The sequence below is a fragment of the Erpetoichthys calabaricus genome, chromosome 8, assembly GCF_900747795.2.
Source record: "Erpetoichthys calabaricus chromosome 8, fErpCal1.3, whole genome shotgun sequence".
NCBI classification, from domain to species: Eukaryota; Metazoa; Chordata; class Cladistia; order Polypteriformes; family Polypteridae; genus Erpetoichthys; species Erpetoichthys calabaricus.
In genome coordinates, this window is record NC_041401.2 from 11,965,567 (window position 1) to 11,984,595 (window position 19,029).

A 19,029-nucleotide genomic window follows, 5' to 3' on the forward strand; every position below is an offset into this window, starting at 1 on the left:
CCTTCTTCCACCCTTCCCCTAATAATATCATTTACCTGAGTATTACATCTTATGTTGTGCAAATCGGCCATCCGTTTCTGCTTTGTGTATGTGTCAGATGGGCCCTAAAGAAGGAAAGGTCATCTTTCCTTTGTCTAACAGACGCATTCTTAAAGCGGACGTTGTCCTAGGTCAGCTTACTGCACCTTGTCCTATAACAGACGCCTGTATGAATATAACAAAACAGCTTTCTCAGCTTCTAACCCTTAGTAGCTTGCAAGCAGTTCATTTTTCTTTCACACGATCATCCAAAACTTCCATCTGATCCTGTTGGTTAGAAGGGTGTCTCTGTGATCGGGGTGGTGGGGGGTCACCTGAAATACTGAAGAGATAATTCTGCAGGGTGGCACGGTGGCGCAGTGGGTAACGCTGCTGCCTCGCAGTTGGGAGACCTAGGGACCTGGGTTCACTTCCCGGGTCCTCCCTGCGTGGAGTTTGCATGTTCTCCCTGTGTCTGCGTGGGTTTCCTCCCACAGTCCAAAGACATGCAGGTTAGGTGGATTGGCGATTCTAAATTGGCACTTGGTGTGTGGGTGTGTTTGTGTGTGTCCTGCAGTGGGTTGGCACCCTGCCTGGGATTGGTTCCTGCCTTGTGCCCTGTGTTGGCTGGGATTGGCTCCAGCAGACCCCCATGACCCTGTGTTCGGATTCAGCGGGTTGGAAAATGGATGGATGGATAATTCTGCATTAAGAATATGGCCACCACATATTGCTTGATGCGCCTTTCTGTATTTTATGTATGCCTTATTAGGACCCACGATCTCATGGTGTGCTTTGATTGGACAGTTCAGCTCTTAGCACTTAGACCTCCAACCAATCCAGTCAACCAATGAAATGAGGAGTTCCTAGCAGTTCTTTGTTTTGCGATAGTGACCACCAATCCAATGTTTGCTGATGCCACCACCAGGTGGCAGCACCTATAAGTACTGTAGCTAAGCTGTCAATCATGTGATCATAATCACGACACTTCCCTGAGACGATTCTTGAGGTTGTGTCATGGGTGCCATCTGTAAATATGTCTTTTATCATGGAATTAGCGCTTGCCCAGCATGCCTGCTGCTAAGATACGCACTGCCCACGGGGTTTTTCTCTTTTGAACAGTTGTCAAGTTGTATATACAGGCAGTCAGACTACCCAGCAGGTGGCACTGCGTTCTGCAATTGACTTGCCTGCTTTTATTCCATAAGATTTAGATGAGGAATCCAAAGTAAGGCATGTTGTGCTGGGGTTTTATACTTTTCATTTATTTATTTATTGTTTGCATTGTGTGTTACAGGGCACTGGGCTCAATCCAATACCACAAAGGGTTAACGAGGGAGCGCGATGTGGGTGTCTTGCGTGCCAATCGGGAGTCGGATCACTTCCCAACGAGGAAATTACAGCCTGACAGTCAGGGGTGGTGACGGGAAAGGCCGGGACTGTGTAATTATTGAGCCAAAGTGACAACACTTGGCATGTTCTGCTTGGCAGATAATTACACTCCAGTAATACCCGTCACCGCCATGTCTTGAAGGGGGGGGGGGGGGGGGGGGGGGGGTTTATAACGCAGTCAATCTGCAAAAGAAACAGCAGCCAGCATCTCATTGACTGATTACTAAAGGACAGGGGTGACATTTGACATTGTGCACTTCAGCCAATATACACGACAAGTGAAGGTCACAGCTACGATAGAAGTGAATGTTATCTCCGATGCCAATCATGCCATCATTGTGTGTGGCTTGCTGACGGTGACTGTGACTGCATCAGGCATAAGGCAGGAATTCACAATGAACAAAGCCACGGTGCAGAGCAGGGGTCTCAAACTCTGGTTCTGGAGGGCCACAGTGGCTGCAGGTTTTCATTCGAACCCTTTTCTTAATTGGTGGCCAGTAATTAACTTCTTGTACCTTCATTTTCTTTGACTTCTTTTTTTAAGATTTCTTTCCCTGAATTTCTTCATCATACCTCTGAGTTGCTTCATTTCTTTCCTTAAACAGCACCCAAATAGAAATGAAATGTGACGTGAGGGAGCCAACAGAAGACCAACTAAGTCAGGGCCTCAAACTCCAAGCAGTTGCTTAATTAGGTGTTTTTAATTAAACTCGTTCTTTTATTTCATGGCTTGTCGCTGCTCTCATTGTGCAATAGCAGACATTTCTGAAATTTCTGGTAAAATGTTTGAGGGACCGCCGTGCGGTGGGCTGGTGCCCTGTCCAGGTTTTGTTTCCTGCCTTGCGCCCTATGTTGGCTGAGATTGGCTCCAGCAGACCCCCGTGACCCTGTACTTAGGATATAGCGGGTTGGATAATGGATGGACCTGCTGTGGGTTGGCACCCTGCCCTGGATTGGTTCCTGCCTTGTGCCCTGTGTTGGCTGGGATTGGCTCCAGCAGACCCCCGTGACCCTGTACTTAGGATATAGCGGGTTGGATAACGGATGGACCTGCGGTGGGTTGGCACCCTGCCCTGGATTGGTTCCTGCCTTGTGCCCTGTGTTGGCTGGGATTGGCTCCAGCAGACCCCCGTGACCCTGTAGTTAGGATATAGCGGGTTGGATAATGGATGGACCTGCGGTGGGTTGGCACCCTGCCCGGGATTGGTTCCTGCCTTGTGCCTTGTGTTGGCTGGGATTGGCTCCAGCAGACCCCCGTGACCCTGTAGTTAGGATATAGCGGGTTGGATAATGGATGGACCTGTGGTGGGTTGGCACCCTGCCCGGGATTGGTTCCTGCCTTGTGCCCAGTGTTGGCTGGGATTGGCTCCAGCAGACCCCCGTGACCCTGTGTTCGGATTCAGCGGGTTGGAAAATGGATGGATGGATGGATAATGGATGGACCTGCGGTGGGTTGGCACCCTGCCTGGGATTGGTTCCTGCCTTGTGCCTTGTGTTGGCTGGGATTGGCTCCAGCAGACCCCCGTGACCCTGTAGTTAGGATATAGCGGGTTGGATAATGGATGGACCTGCAGTGGGTTGGCACCCTGCCCGGGATTGGTTCCTGCCTTGTGCCCTGTGTTGGCTGGGATTGGCTCCAGCAGACCCCCGTGACCCTGTAGTTAGGATATAGCGGGTTGGATAACGGATGGACCTGCGGTGGGTTGGCACCCTGCCCTGGATTGGTTCCTGCCTTGTGCCCTGTGTTGGCTGGGATTGGCTCCAGCAGACCCCCGTGACCCTGTAGTTAGGATATAGCGGGTTGGATAATGGATGGATGTTTGAGGGACCTGAGCAGATCAGCATTCCTGAGACCTTCACCTTTCTTTATTTTCAGATATTCTATAATGCACAGGTGTCAAACTCCGGTCCTGGAGGGCTGCAGTGGCTGCAGGTTTTCATTCTATCCTTCTTCATTTGTGACCAGTTTTTGCTGCTAATTAACTTCTTTTGCCTTAGTTTTAATTAACTTGACTCAGACCCCTTAGTTGTCTCTTTTTCCTTAATTAGCAGCCAAACAATAATGAGACACAAAACGAGTCGCCACATGACCAGCTCACCTGTGCCCAGCACATAATATCTGAAAATAACGGAAGGTGAAGGTCTCAATAAGGTTGATCTCTCAGGTCACCAAAACATTTTGACGATGTTCTTAGAAAAAACAGAAAATCAACACGTTTAGAAATTTCTGCCGTGGCAGAATGAGAGCAGCAGAAAGCTATGGAATTAAATAACGAGTTTAATTAACAGCAAGAATCAGCTTTTCATTAAGAGACTGGTTGGAGTGAAAATTGGTTGGAGATTGAAATCCCAATTTAGCTGGTCATCTGTCGGCTTGTTTCACATCTCATTTCTGTTTGGTTCTCAATTAATGAAGAAAGGAATAAATTCAGAGGACTGAATCCTTAAAAACAGGGCTATTAAAATGAAGGGAAAAGGATTTAATTAGCAATGAAAACTGCTCACTGATTAGGAAAAGGGTTAGAATGAAAACCTGCAGCCACTGAGGCCCTCCAGGCCTGGAGTTCGACACCCCAATGGGTGCAGTTTGCTGCTCATGTGTTGGCTCATTTTATGTCTCATTATTGTTTGTCTGCTAATTAAGGAAAAAGAAACAATTAAGGGGTCTGAGTCTTCAAGAGCAAGTCAATTAAAAGGAATGCAAAAGAAGTTAATTAGCAGCAAAAAACAGGTCACTGATTAAGAAAAGGGTTAGAATGAAAACCTGCAGCCACTGTAGCCCTCTGATGTAGAGCAGGGGTCACCAAGTCCGGTCCTGGAGTCTGATTCGGCGATAACATCGCAAAACGTCGTCCACAGGGTATTCCGCTTTGCACGTTCACTTCGGTCACTCGTCAGAGGTCGATGCCATTTCAGAGGTTGTTTGCTCTTCGCTCTTCAGGTACATGCAGGGAGCTGAGGTCAAATCAACAAAGGTAACTTTCCTTCTATTAAAGAGAGTCAAACTAAAACGACACGGTGAGATTTGTAACTGGTTGCATCTATCTATCTATCTATCTATCTATCTATCTATCTATCTATCTATCTATCTATCTATCTATCTATCTATCTATCTATCTATCTATCTATCTATCTATCTATCTATCTATCTATCTATCTATCTATCTATCTAGTGCCTTTCATATCTATCTATCTATCTATCTATCTATCTATCTATCTATCTATCTATCTATCTATCTATCTATCTATCTATCTATCTATTATATAGTGCCTTACATATCTATCTATCTATCTATCTATCTATCTATCTATCTATCTATCTATCTATCTATCTATCTATCTATCTATCTATCTATCTAGTGCCTTTCATATCTATCTATCTATCTATCTATCTATCTATCTATCTATCTATCTATCTATCTATCTATCTATCTATCTATCTATCTATCTATCTATCTATCTATCTATCTATCTATCTATCTATCCAAAAATAAATTGTATTTTATCGTTGTCATGTTGGAAGGTGAATGACCTACCCGTCTTCGGCTGGTGTTCCTCCAGAATTAGGGTGTGCATCCATTTTCCCTTCTATCCTGACCAATCGCCCAGTCCCTGCTGAAGGGAAAGACCCTCACCAATGCACAATGCTGCCACCGCCATGGCTTCACAGTGGGTACGCTGGGCCGTGTTTGCTTTTCACCAATAACATAGCGCTTGGAGTCCAATCCACTTTTGTCTTATCTGACCCAAGAACATCTTTTTCCACGTGGCAGCAGAAATCTCCCAGGTGTGTTTTTGCAGAGTGCTATAGAGACGGAATTGGGGGGGGGGGGGGGGGGGGGGGGGTGTTGCTTGTTCACAAAAGGCTCCTTTGTTCATACAGGGGAGCTTTGTGTAAAGCAGGGGTGGACAGTGCCAGTCCCGGAGGGCCGCAGTGGCTACAGGTTTTTTCTTTGTTACAACCCAGTTGCTTAATTAGAGACCCAATGATTGCCAGTCTCAGACCTTATTTAATTTTACGGCTCGTTAGATTGTTAGGTTCTTACGTCGTAGATTAAGGATATCGTCCAAATGATTTGAAGCCTAAAACGGACCATTTTCAGTTAGTTTTTCAGTTAAGTGTTTAGTAAAGAGTGGCATGATGGTGCAGTGGGTAGCGCTGCTGCCTCGCAGTTAGGAGACCTGAGGTTCGCTTCCCGGGTCCTCCCTGCGTGGAGTTTGCATGTTCTCCCCGTGTCTGCGTGGGTTTCCTCCTACAGTCCAAAGACATGCAGGTTAGGTGCATTGGCGATTCTAAATTGTCCCTGGTGTGTGTGTGTGTGCCCTGTGGTGGGCTGGCATCCTGCCCGGGGTTTGTTTCCTGCCTTGCGCCCTGTGTTGGCTGGGATTGGCTCCAGCAAACCCCCATGACCCTGTAGTTAGGATATTGCAAGTTGGATAATGGATGGATATTTAGTTAAACCAAACAGTGCATGATGAACACACACAAGTGTAACTGGAAACAAGTTAGATGGAGAACTACTGGCTCCTTTGTCATTTGCATCTTATTGCTAATAAGTAGCCATTAAAAACAGGGAATGCAGCCTTTTAAGGCTGAAATAAGTAATTGAGGGTCGGGAATCTTCAGTGAGAACACTAAAATGAAGCAGAAAAATATCACATGAGCAATAAAAGTGCTTCATCAGCAATAATTGACTTCTCATTAACAGACTGGGTTGGGACAGAAACCTGCAGTCCACTGCGGCCCATCAGGACTGACACTGCCCACCCCGATGTAAATCTGTCACACGGACAGACCGGCCAGTAGCAGCCATGAAGTCCTTCAGTGTTGCCTTTGGCCTCTTGGTGGTCTGTCTCTGGTCAATGCCCTTCTAGCTCGGTTATCCAGTTTGATCCAGGTCACGTTTTGGTGGTGCCATTCACCTTCCACTTCTTAATGGAGCTCTGAGCAGAACTCGGAGGGAAATCCTTGAAATCGTTTTTTTTTTTTTGTATTCTTCTAATCCTAACTTTATCCTGGAGGCCTTGTGACAGCACCTTCCCAACCATTTTGGTTTCTTTTCCAGAACCTTGCACTACCAGTAGTGAAATCTTCAAGAAACAGCTGCTTTTATTCCCAGGTAATCAACGCCATGACAACTGATGTCAGGTGACAGCCGCGTGGTTGATCTGGCAGCTGATTGGTTGCATCTGATTGTGTTTAGAATGGTACATTTTAAGGGTGTGGGTATTTCACACATTGATTTTTAATAATTGTCCAAAATGTTTTAGAAAGTTATTTTTACATTGAGAAAGACAAACAGAGTTATAAAGTGTACAACATACGGGCTTGCCAAATGTCCCGATTTGAGTGGGACTGTCCCATGTTTTCATTGCCTCTGAAAATCCCAATTGAACAAAAATCTTCGTCTTCTTTCAGTTGCTCCAGTTAGGGGTCACCACAGCAGATCATCTTGTTCCATCCCTTCTTGTCCTCCCCATCTTGCTCTGTCACACCCATCACCTGCATGTTCTCTCTCACCACATCCACAAACCTTATCTTAGGCCTTCCTCTTTTTCTTTTACCTGGCAGCACCATCCCCAGCTTTGTGAACTTGAAGGGGTGTCAGGTAACTCTTAAGAATGACCCAGTGCAGAGGATGTGGACGCCCCTGTGCCTGCTGCCCCAGTGGCTTTGGTATGAAGACAATGGTGATGCCATATCTTAGCATATGAGTCCTGTTGATCTTTGTCTCGAGAAAATACCTCCAGGTAGACAACGTTTTTAGTGAAAAACTTCAAGCCTTCCTCTCCGTTGCTGAGGTGTTTCACTTGTACATTGCTTCACGTTTTGCTTCATTTGGACGTTGAGTCTCTTCACCTGTGTCATCAGCACCACGTGGCGTTTGCTGCAGGCGGGTCTGTCATAGTGAGAAGTGAGGTGTGTGCATGCGCCATCTAGTGGCTGTGGTTGAGCGTGAGCAGAGCAGAGTGCTCCATACGCACACAGGTCTTTTGTTTATATTATATTATATTATATTATATTATATTATATTATATTATATTATATTATATTATATTATCCATGTTAATTAAAGGACAAGTGTCTGTGTGTGTCTGTCAGTATATCTGTGTGCTGGTCAAATTGCTTTGTTTCTGTTATATTCCATTTGGCAAGGCATTCATAACAGCAGTGCTAATATTTTTGTTGTGCTATCTGTTGGAATAAAACCTGCAACACATCTTATGACTACATGCATTACAAAATACATTCCAAAAGAAGACACACTGCAAACATTAATGCAAAGTAAGGTCTGCAGTGATTCCTTAGATTTCAACTTGTCTTAGACAGATACAACAGCTAGTAGTATACTAAAACACTTAGGGGTATAATTTCAAAGCTGCATTTGCCTATTTATACTCAGAGTTCAAGGTCTTATGTTATTTAAGAGCCTTACTAGCAGAAACTGCAGAAAACAACTGCATTAATATTATTAAGTTACCTAATAAAGGAAAAATACGCTGCACACATCACAGGTGGCTGCACAGGACTTTGATCAGGTGCTGGTGTCGCAAAACACAACCACAGAAACCTGCAAAAGAAAGCAGAGATTAACAATCATTGCAAATCCACTATATAATAGATAGATAGATAGATAGATAGATAGATAGATAGATAGATAGATAGATAGATAGATAGATAGATAGATATGAAAGGCACTATATAATAGATAGAAAAGGCACTATATAATAAATAGATAGATAGATATGAAAGGCACTATATAATAGATAGATAGATAGATAGATAGATAGATAGAAAGATAGATAGATAGATATGAAAGGCACTATATAATAAATAGATAGATAGATATGAAAGGCACTATATAATAGATAGATAGATAGATAGATAGATAGATAGATAGATAGATAGATAGATAGATATGAAAGGCACTATATAATAGATAGATCTGAAAGACATTATATTATAGATAGATAGATAGATATGAAAGGCACTATATAATAGATAGATAGATAGATAGATAGATATGAAAGGCACTATATAATAGATAGATATGAATGGCAGTATATAATAGATAGATAGATAGATAGATATGAAAGGCACTATATAATAGATAGATCTGAAAGACATTATATTATAGATAGACAGAGAGATAGATAGATAGATAGATAGATAGATATGAAAGGCACTATATAATAGATAGATAGATAGATATGAAAGGCACTATATAATAAATAGATCTGAAAGACATTATATTATAGATAGATAAATAGATATGAAAGGCACTATATAATAAATAGATAGATATGAAAGGCACTATATAATAGATAGATCTGAAAGACATATTATAGATAGATAGATAGATAGATAGATAGATATGAAAGGCACTATATAATAGATAGATAGATAGAAAGACACTATATAATAGATAGACAGAGAGATAGATAGATAGATAGATAGATAGATAGATAGATAGATAGATAGATATGAAAGGCACTATATAATAAATAGATAGATAGATATGAAAGACACTATATAATAGATAGATATGAACAGCACTATATGATAGATAGATAGACAGATAGATAGATAGATAGATAGATAGATAGATAGATAGATAGATAGATAAACATGAAAGGCACTATATAATAAATAGATATGAAAGGCACTATATAACATAGATATGAAAGACATTATATTATAGACAGATACATAGATAGATATAATAGATAGATCTGAAAGACATTATATTATAGATAGATAGAAAGGCACTATATAATAGATAGATAGGAAAGACATTATATTATAGATAGATATGAAAGGCACTATATAATAGATAGATAGATAGATAGATGGATGTGAAAGGCACTATAGATAGATAGATAGATAGATAGATAGATAGATAGATAGATAGATCTTTATTTGTTTCCGGGGGGGGGGCATTTGGCTTTTACTTTGAATTATGGGTGTAATTATATGTGCTGTGGGAGTCACAAAGAGGGTCTGCTGTCGGTAATTGGGGTATCTTTTTTTTACAGCATAATAAGTTGAGAGTTAACATGGAGCATTACAAACAAACAGATACACTCACAGGTACAAGTGTAACACAATTCGCACAAAACGACTGACACAAAATTAGCCCATCAGTGTAGCCCCTGATTCCGTCTTGTCCGTACAATCAGATGGCAGTTGACTGTGTTTTTAAAATAAAAGAGCGATAAATTCACTTGTGGTTGGGTTGATCAAAACACAAACAGAGGTGTCGAGAAACGAACGACAGTGGCCAGTGAGAGCGATGATCAGACGTCCTAGTCGTACACTACTAAACTGACGTATGCAGGTGGGCCGTCCTCGCAATGCATGTTCTAATTTTGACTCATTTTCCGAAACAGCAGACGTGATGTTAGGTAACCTAAACTGAGGTTGTGTTCATATGGTGAACACACAACAACAGCATACAGTTAACAGAGAATGATGTGATGAGTCTCCGTGTGCGCCATTAGTCGAGTGTGTCTTCTGTTGCACACTCTCGTGTCATCATTTTCAAGTAGTTTTCCAGTTAGCTACACAAACACAACTGTTGTCGACCCTCTGTTGTTTTCCGTGACACACCCACGGGGTGTTTATTGATACTTCTGGTTCACTCGAATGTTTACAGTATGACATGCAAACCAAACTAACTGGAAATTGAAACAATGTAAGGAAACAGCCCCCCGAAGGAGACGGCCTTGGAATTGCGACACACACCTTAAAAGGCTGACCTCGACTGGATGAGCACCGGGGATTGCATGTGGGTGCCCAGTGATGGGCTGGCATCCCACCCAGGATTGGTTCCTATTTGCAGTTGGGGTACTCTCAAAGCCCATCCAATCACTGCACCCCTTTACCTTGCCCCCCCCCATCTTTCTGCTACCTATAATCTGTAATAAGCATTTTCATGAAAAGGATGGCACGCAGCAGACGAGTTTATGTGTTTAATTTATTGCTTGCTAGTTTTATTGAATTGTTTTATGTGATTTCTTCACACTTGGTGGGCAAAAGAAAAGCAAACAGAAGAAGAGCCGTGCGCTTCTCTCGTCACTCCCCTCAAAGACTTCCGTGACTGTCTGTACTGTAAATGTGGAGTATTAGGGAAACCGCTGCCAGCTGGACAGGCGCCAGCTTCCTCTTGTATTTCTCATTGGAATAAATCCGGTCGAGTTACGCAAGGCTTTATTCAATGGGGGAATTTTTTATTTAAGGTTTTATTGTTTTTGATGTTATTCTCCCAGACCCCCATGTGATTCACATTGTGGCTTCTTATGCAATGTGTCTGGGTGGTGATGAAATTCTCCTGCTTTGTGTTACGGAGGTTTAGGACGCCGCATCACTGCATTTCTGATAAGAATTAAAGAAAGAAGAAAAAAAAAAGCCACAGAGGTGGGAGGTGAAAGGAGGCCCCCCAGTGCACCCCCTGCCATGATAAAGAGAAGTCGAGGCACCGCATCCCCCCTTGCTTCTGTCCTGATGAATTCTGTTAAGGTCTCCTAGTTTTATGTGCTTTGTCATTAAACAAAATGGCATTTGAACCAAAGCACTGGACAGTTTTGACCGTTCTGAACTTATTTCCTCATCTTTGTCTAAACTCCAGCGGGACATGATGAACGTCTTCTGGCCGCAGCCAAGGAATCAAGCAGGGCCACCCAACGAGACTTCAACAGGCCTGGAGATCTGTGAGAGCTGGTGGGAGTACCACTAGAGGGGTGTTGCCACCCGGGGCATTCTGGGATCACCCAGCTCTACGAGGCAGTCTCCCAACATCCCTTGCATTATGTCCTCCCAACTGGGAAAAGGGAACTCGTCTTAGTCCAGTCTCCTTCATGCGGCCCACGACTGGGCGTCTGTCAGGTGCGCCTCGCCATCTCCCTGTACTGCACACCACTTCCCTTTCTTGATAGCATAAAGTGGGCTTTGAAGCAAAGAACTCCACCGTGACGTCTCGATTGTGCCAAAGCTTGTGGTCTCTTGAAGTCCCTCTAAGCATCTCAAGTGAGTGTCATGGGGGAAAGCTGGGGGGTGGAAAGCAGTTCATCTATCTGCCTGAACTGTCCACAGTAAGGCCCTCTGGCTAGTTAAGGGAGCTTCATCCACTCCTGACATGATGCCATCTATCATATAGTGCCTTTCATATCTATCTATCTATCTATCTATCTATCTATCTATCTATCTATCTATCTATCTATCTATCTATCTATCTATCTATCTATCTATCTATCTATCTATCTATCTATCTATCTATCTATCTATATAGCGGAAAATGATTCTTGCATATTCTGTGGACAAAAAGAAACAATTTTTCATTTGTTTTTGTATTGTAATCAACTGGCGGTATACTTCAGATTCTTTGAAGCTTTGTGTACCAATTTGATTGGAACTTTTAATGAAGTCCTGTTCATTTTTGGAAGTAAATATAATAAGAAAACTCGATGCAGGATACAACTGTTTAACTTTCTATTAGGTGAAGCAAAGCTGGCCATTCTCAAAAGTCGAAATAATAAGCAATGTGGGTCAGAACCGACGGATATTTGTTTGATTTTTAAGTTGAATTTTTATTCAAGAATAAGACTGGAGTTTGCTTTTTATAAACAGATGAATAGAATTGGGGTGTTTGAAAATGTGTGGGGGGTCAAAGGGGTGCTGTGCTCAGTCGATGAAGGGGAGCTGAAAATGAATTTCTCATGTCACTGTGGTGGGCAAGAGAAAGAGAAAGAAATGGTGGGCATCATTACCACGTGATTATTAATGTGTGGAGAAGGAGGAGAGTAAAGGGGGAGTAATAGGGGGGTCTGATGTATGGCTCTGTTGTTTATTCTGAAATTTGGTTTTTCTTTTTCTATTGATTGTGTATGTTTATGTTTGAGTTTTTTGCTTATGTTTACAATAAAGGTTACTTTAAAAACTAAAAAAAAACTATCTATCTATCTATCTACAGTGGTGTGAAAAACTATTTGCCCCCTTCCTGATTTCTTATTCTTTTGCATGTTTGTCACACAAAATGTTTCTGATCATCAAACACATTTAACCATTAGTCAAATATAACACAAGTAAACACAAAATGCAGTTTGTAAATGGTGGTTTTTATTATTTAGGGAGAAAAAAAAATCCAAACCTACATGGCCCTGTGTGAAAAAGTAATTGCCCCCTGAACCTAATAACTGGTTGGGCCACCCTTAGCAGCAATAACTGCAATCAAGCGTTTGCGATAACTTGCAATGAGTCTTTTACAGCGCTTTGGAGGAATTTTGGCCCACTCATCTTTGCAAAATTGTTGTAATTCAGCTTTATTTGAGGGTTTTCTAGCATGAACTGCCTTTTTAAGGTCATGCCATAGCATCTCAATTGGATTCAGGCCAGGACTTTGACTAGGCCACTCCAAAGTCTTCATTTTGTTTTTCTTCAGCCATTCAGAGGTGGATTTGCTGGTGTGTTTTGGGTCATTGTCCTGTTGCAGCACCCAAGATCGCTTCAGCTTGAGTTGACGAACAGATGGCCGGACATTCTCCTTCAGGATTTTTTGGTAGACAGTAGAATTCATGGTTCCATCTATCACAGCAAGCCTTCCAGGTCCTGAAGCAGCAAAACAACCCCAGACCATCACACTACCACTACCATATTTTACTGTTGGTATGATGTTCTTTTTCTGAAATGCTGTGTTCCTTTTACGCCAGATGTAACGGGACATTTGCCTTCCAAAAAGTTCAACTTTTGACTCATCAGTCCACAAGGTATTTTCCCAAAAGTCTTGGCAATCATTGAGATGTTTCTTAGCAAAATTGAGACGAGCCCTAATGTTCTTTTTGCTTAACAGTGGTTTGCGTCTTGAAAATCTGCCATGCAGGCCGTTTTTGCCCAGTCTCTTTCTTATGGTGGAGTCGTGAACACTGACCTTAATTGAGGCAAGTGAAGCCTGCAGTTCTTTAGACGTTGTCCTGGGGTCTTTTGTGACCACTCGGATGAGTCGTCTCTGCGCTCTTGGGGTAATTTTGGTCGGCCGGCCACTCCTGGGAAGGTTCACCACTGTTCCATGTTTTTGCCATTTGTGGATAATGGCTCTCACTGTGGTTCGCTGGAGTCCAAAGCTTTAGAAATGGCTTTATAACCTTTACCAGACTGATAGATCTCAATTACTTCTGTTCTCATTTGTTCCTGAATTTCTTTGGATCTTGGCATGATGTCTAGCTTTTGAGGTGCTTTTGGTCTACTTCTCTGTGTCAGGCAGCTCCTATTTAAGTGATTTCTTGATTGAAACAGGTGTGGCAGTAATCAGGCCTGGGGGTGGCTACGGAAATTGAACTCAGGTGTGATACACCACAGTTAGGTTATTTTTTAACAAGGGGGCAATTACTTTTTCACACAGGGCCATGTAGGTTTGGATTTTTTTTCTCCCTAAATAATAAACACCATCATTTAAAAACTGCATTTTGTGTTTACTTGTGTTATATTTGACTAATGGTTAAATGTGTTTGATGATCAGAAACATTTTGTGTGACAAACATGCAAAAGAATAAGAAATCAGGAAGGGGGCAAATAGTTTTTCACACCACTGTATCTATCTATCTATCTATCTATCTATCTATCTATCTATCTATCTATCTATCTATCTATCTATCTATCTATCTACCTTCATCATTTTGGCCACATTCCCCCCACCACTCTTACCATTTCCTTTCAGTTTCCAACATTGATGAGTTATGTAGGACTTCTTCTCTGACCATTTCCAGTTTGTGAAGCCCCTCCAGTTGGTTATTTGATCTTCTCCTTTTCCCTCAGCTGTGACTGTTTTTATTTTTTTTACTTTATTTACTGCACACGGACTGTGTAGTCCATCTTGATTTTACTGTTTGTTTGGATGCTTCAGGTCTCTTTATAGCTCCGTTGTGGATACAAGTCTTTTACAGAAATGGTGAAAGCATGTGTGTACTAATATGTGTAAATGTTTTTTTGTGTACTTGTGTGTGTAAATCATGATGTGTATGTGTGAGTGTGGATATCGGTGTGTATTTGTGTTTCAGACGGGCTCCAGGATTTGCGTGTTTCTATTGGTGTGTATGCCCCATGCCGCTGTATGTTGATGTGTGTGTGTGTGTTTTTATAGACCTTCCTTCCTTCCTTCCTTCCTCCCTACCTGCCTGTCCACCTGTACGCGTATTGTAGGTGTGACATACCTGTGGTGGTCGCCTATTCCAGTAGGACGGGTGACTGAATGCCAGCGGCAGCTGATTAAATTGACGTTTCTCTTTGAGGCCGGCGGGGTATCTGAGTGGGGAGGAGCGGCCGATTACTCAACACGTGTTTGACCTTCTTCAACCCCGGACTACGGCGTCTAATTCACACGCGATAAGCAGCACTTTAATTACACAAGCGTGTGGGCTGTGAACAGAGCTTCTGACTTGGTGAAAAAGGAAGCAGGGCATCAATTATGCATGCATGTTTTAGGTTACAGCAGCAGCAGGAGCGGCACTGCACTGGCACTGGTCACATACGACCTGGAGGTGCCAGGAGGTCCGTCACCGTGCCAGCCTAGTGCTTGCAGCTCAGTACACTTGGAGCGTGTACTCACCCACGTGTTTTTGCTTTTGTGTGTGTGTGTGTCACTGCAGGACATGGACCTGATCGACATCTTATGGAGGCAGGATATAGACCTTGGTGCAGGGCGGGAAGTCTTTGATTACATCCATAGGCAGAAGGAGTGCGAGCTCGAGAAGCAGAAGAAACTGGAAGAGGAGCGCCAGGAGCAAGTGCAGCAGGAGAAAGAGAAAGCCTGGCTGTCCCAGCTGCACCTGGACGAAGAAACAGGAGAGTTTGTTCCTCGGCCAGCTCCACCTAGCAAGCCTGAGAGTCCCCCATTGTCCAGTGAGCAGGTATGTGGGGTGGTGGCCCGAAGGAATAAGGTTCATTTTTGCTTGACTGTTGTGCCATTTTGAGTTTACTGATACCCCTTTGAATGTTTTCAGAATGTCCCAAATGCTGAGGAAGTCCTCTCCTTTGACATGTGCATGCAGCTCCTGGCTGAGACCTTCCCACTGGTAGATGAAGTCCAGGTGAGTGAGCTGGGGTGGTCCCCCACCCTGGAATATATATATATTATATACGTCATATGAAAAAGTTTGGGAACCCCTCTCAGCCTGCATAATAATTGACTCTCCTTTCAACAAAAAAGATAACAGTGGTATGTCTTTCATTTCTGAGGAACATCTGAGTACTGCGGTGTTCTCCAAACAAAGATTTTTAGTGACGCAGTATTTAGTTGTATGAAATTAAATCAAATGTGAAAAACTGGCTGTGCACAAATGTGGGTCCCCTTGTCACTTTGCTGATTTGAATGCCTGTCACTGCTCAATTCTGATTACTTACAACACCAAATTGGTTGGATGAGCTCGTTACGTCTTGAACTTCATAGACAGGTGTGTCCAATCATGAGATATAAAGGGATTTAAGGTGGTCAATTACAAGTTGTGCTTCCTTCCCTTTGACTCTCCTCTGAAGAGTGACAGCATGGGATCCTCAAAGCAACTCTCCAAAGATCTGAAAACAAAGATTGTTGAGTCTCCTGGTTTAGGGGAAGGCTACAAAAAGCCATCTCAGAGGTTTAAACTGTCAGTGTCTGTAACTGTAAGGAATGGAATCAGGAAATGGAAGGCCACGGGCACAGTTGCTGTTAAACCCAGCAGGTCTGGCAGGCCAAGAAAAATATAGGAGCGGCATATGAACAGGATTGTGAGAATGATTACAGACAACCCACAGATCACCTCCAAAGACCTGCAAGAACATCTTGCTGCTGATGGTGTATCTGTACATCGTTCTACAGTTCAGCGCAATTTGCACAAAGAACATCTGTATGGCAGGGTGATGAGAAAGAAACTCACACCACAAACAGAGTCGCTTGTTGTATGCCAATGCTCATTTAGACAAGACCGATTCATTTTGGAACAAAGTGCTTTGGACTGATGAGACACAAATGGAGTTATTTGGTCAGAACAAAAAGCGATTTGCATGGCGGAAGAAGAACACCGCATTCCAAGAAAAACACCTGCTACCTCCTGTCACATTTGGTGGAGGTTCCATCATGCTGTGGGGCTGTGTGGCTAGTTCAGGGACTGGGGCCCTTGTTAAAGTCGAGGGTCAGATGAATTCAACCCAATATGAACAAATTCTTCAGGATAATGTTCAAGCATCAGTCACAAAGTTGAAGTTACGCAGGGGTTGGATATTCCAACAAGACAATGACCCAAAACACAGTTGGAAATCTACAAAGGCATTCATGCAGAGGGAGAAGTACAATGTTCTGGAATGGCTGTCACAGTCCCCTGACTTGAATATCATCGAAAATCTATGGGATGATTTGAAGCAGGCTGTCCATCAAATTGAACTGAACTGGAGAGATTTTGTATGAAGAATGGTCAGAAATACCTCCATCCAGAATCAGACACTCATCAGAGGCTACAGGAGGACAGCGTCTAGAGGCTGTTAGATTTACAAAAGGAGGCTCAACTAAGTATTGATGTCATATCTCTGTCGGGGTGCCCACATTTATGCACCCGTCTAATTTTGTTATGATGCATATTGCATATTTTCTGTTAATCCAATAAACTTAATGTCACTGCTAAAATACTACTGTGTCCATGAGGCATGTCAGATATTAAAAGGAAGTTGCTACTTTGACAGCTCAGCCAATGAGAAACAAAAATCCAAAGAATTAAGAGGGGATCGCAAACTTTTTCATATGACTGTGCATATATATATATATGTATATATATTTTAAAAAAGCCAAACTGGTGAGAGATTCGTAAAGATGCAAGCGTTGCAAATCCATGAGCAGGAGTGACCCACAAAAATGGCTACCTAGAGATACTACATGCACCTTACAACAATTACACAGCAACAGTGAGGTCTCTACAAAGATATACAAGTCCAAATATAGACCCTCGGCCATGCATAGGCCTTGTAAATTCATTTGGTGTACACACAGGAGGGGAGATCCATGCGCATACCTCTCTATAAGTACACATGCATGCACACCCAGATAGAGAGTCACGCACACTTCACTCATTCGCTCACCACTACAAAATGTACACGACGCAGCACAGAATACACGTGGCTGTACACACAACACGGCAGACAGATGCCAGCATATACACTACCAGCTCACGTACAAAACCACCCATTGAATAGGGACGGGCGTAGATACCTGAGCACTCAAACGGCTCTTACCGCTCGATGTTTGAGGCCAAACGGCCATCCAGACCCCGGCCACAGCTATCAGAGGGAGAGGTTGGTTAGTGCAACGGGCGCTGACAGTATGGCAGGCAGCGAGACAGCGATGATGCATTAGGAAGAATTTGGGGTCCATGGATGAGAACTGTGTCGAGTGTAGAGTATATAACATTATGGGGGTGTTAAGTGAATTTAGAAATGAACAACGGACCCGGAAATGAAGCCAAAAACCGTAAAATTGGGAAAGGTCAAAACTCTAAACGCTAAGCAAAGATCACGATGTCCATTGATTACATTTATATGTTTTTCTGAGTCATTTATGGCTTTTGATAAGACAGATCTGAATCCTGCTTTCATGTCGTTTTAATTATGTCACACATTTTTCACTTTATACTTTTGTTTTCGCCTCAACAACAATTATAGCCGCCAGGGTCAGGTGGAACTTCTATAGGACAGGAGAGCCTTCTCCCCCTGGTGGCACCCAAGGATCCCAGCAAGGGCCACCCATCAGGACTACAGCTCCCATGGTGCCCTCAAGGTCTACAAATAGGAGTCCCACCCTTGGGTGCTGCCACTTAGCATACTGGGGGAACACCTGGCCATCCCACAGGCAGTGTGTCTCTCTGCTCCTTCGATTGTAGCGGCCTCCCAGCCGGGAAAGGGAACCTCCATCCTGGCCAGGGTGCCAATCCATCCATGTGGTGCAGCCATTTTGAGGACATCCTGGGCAGGTGAAGGTGGACCTCCATTCCAGCCAAGATGCTAAGCTATCTCTGCTTTCCATCACAACATGTACTTTATAAGAGCAGGTATGCATACACACAGGAATACATAAGCACAACTCTCTCTCTCTCTATATATATATAGTATATAGTCATTACGCAATTAGATATTTATAAAGTTTCTAATTGTATTTTATCTATGAACTTGTTCCACCACTCTGAGGCTGCAGTCATTTACAAAAGTTATTAAAAAAAATGGAATTGAAAGAAAAAAACTGAAATCACACAAAAGATTTTATAAATGAAAAGGAATCGCACTACATGACAGAGAGAGATTGATATCAACAGCACTATATGATAAACTGAATATACTGTGTATGATATAGTGTTATCCATCCATCCATTTTCCAACCCGCTGAATCCAAACACAGGGTCACGGGGGTCTGCTGGAGCCAATCCCAGCCAACATAGGGCACAAGGCAGGAACCAATCCCGGGCAGGGTGCCAACCCACCGCAGGACACACACACATACCCACACACCAAGCACACACTAGGGCCAATTTAGAATCGCCAATCCACCTAATCTGCATGTCTTTGGACTGTGGGAGGAAAGCCACGCAGACACGGGGAGAACATGCAAACTC

General features: G+C 43.0%; 1 protein-coding gene across 1 annotated transcript in view; it reads left to right on the plus strand.

The window, feature by feature from the left end:
* The window catches only part of nfe2l2a (nfe2 like bZIP transcription factor 2a), an 82,961-nt gene that overhangs the window by 48,377 nt on the left and 15,555 nt on the right, over window positions 1–19,029 (plus strand). The window contains exons 2-3 of the mRNA XM_051930639.1: window positions 15,049–15,309; window positions 15,403–15,489. Of these exons, the coding sequence (XP_051786599.1) occupies window positions 15,049–15,309; window positions 15,403–15,489 (348 nt within the window). The remainder of the gene's footprint in view (window positions 1–15,048; window positions 15,310–15,402; window positions 15,490–19,029) is intronic.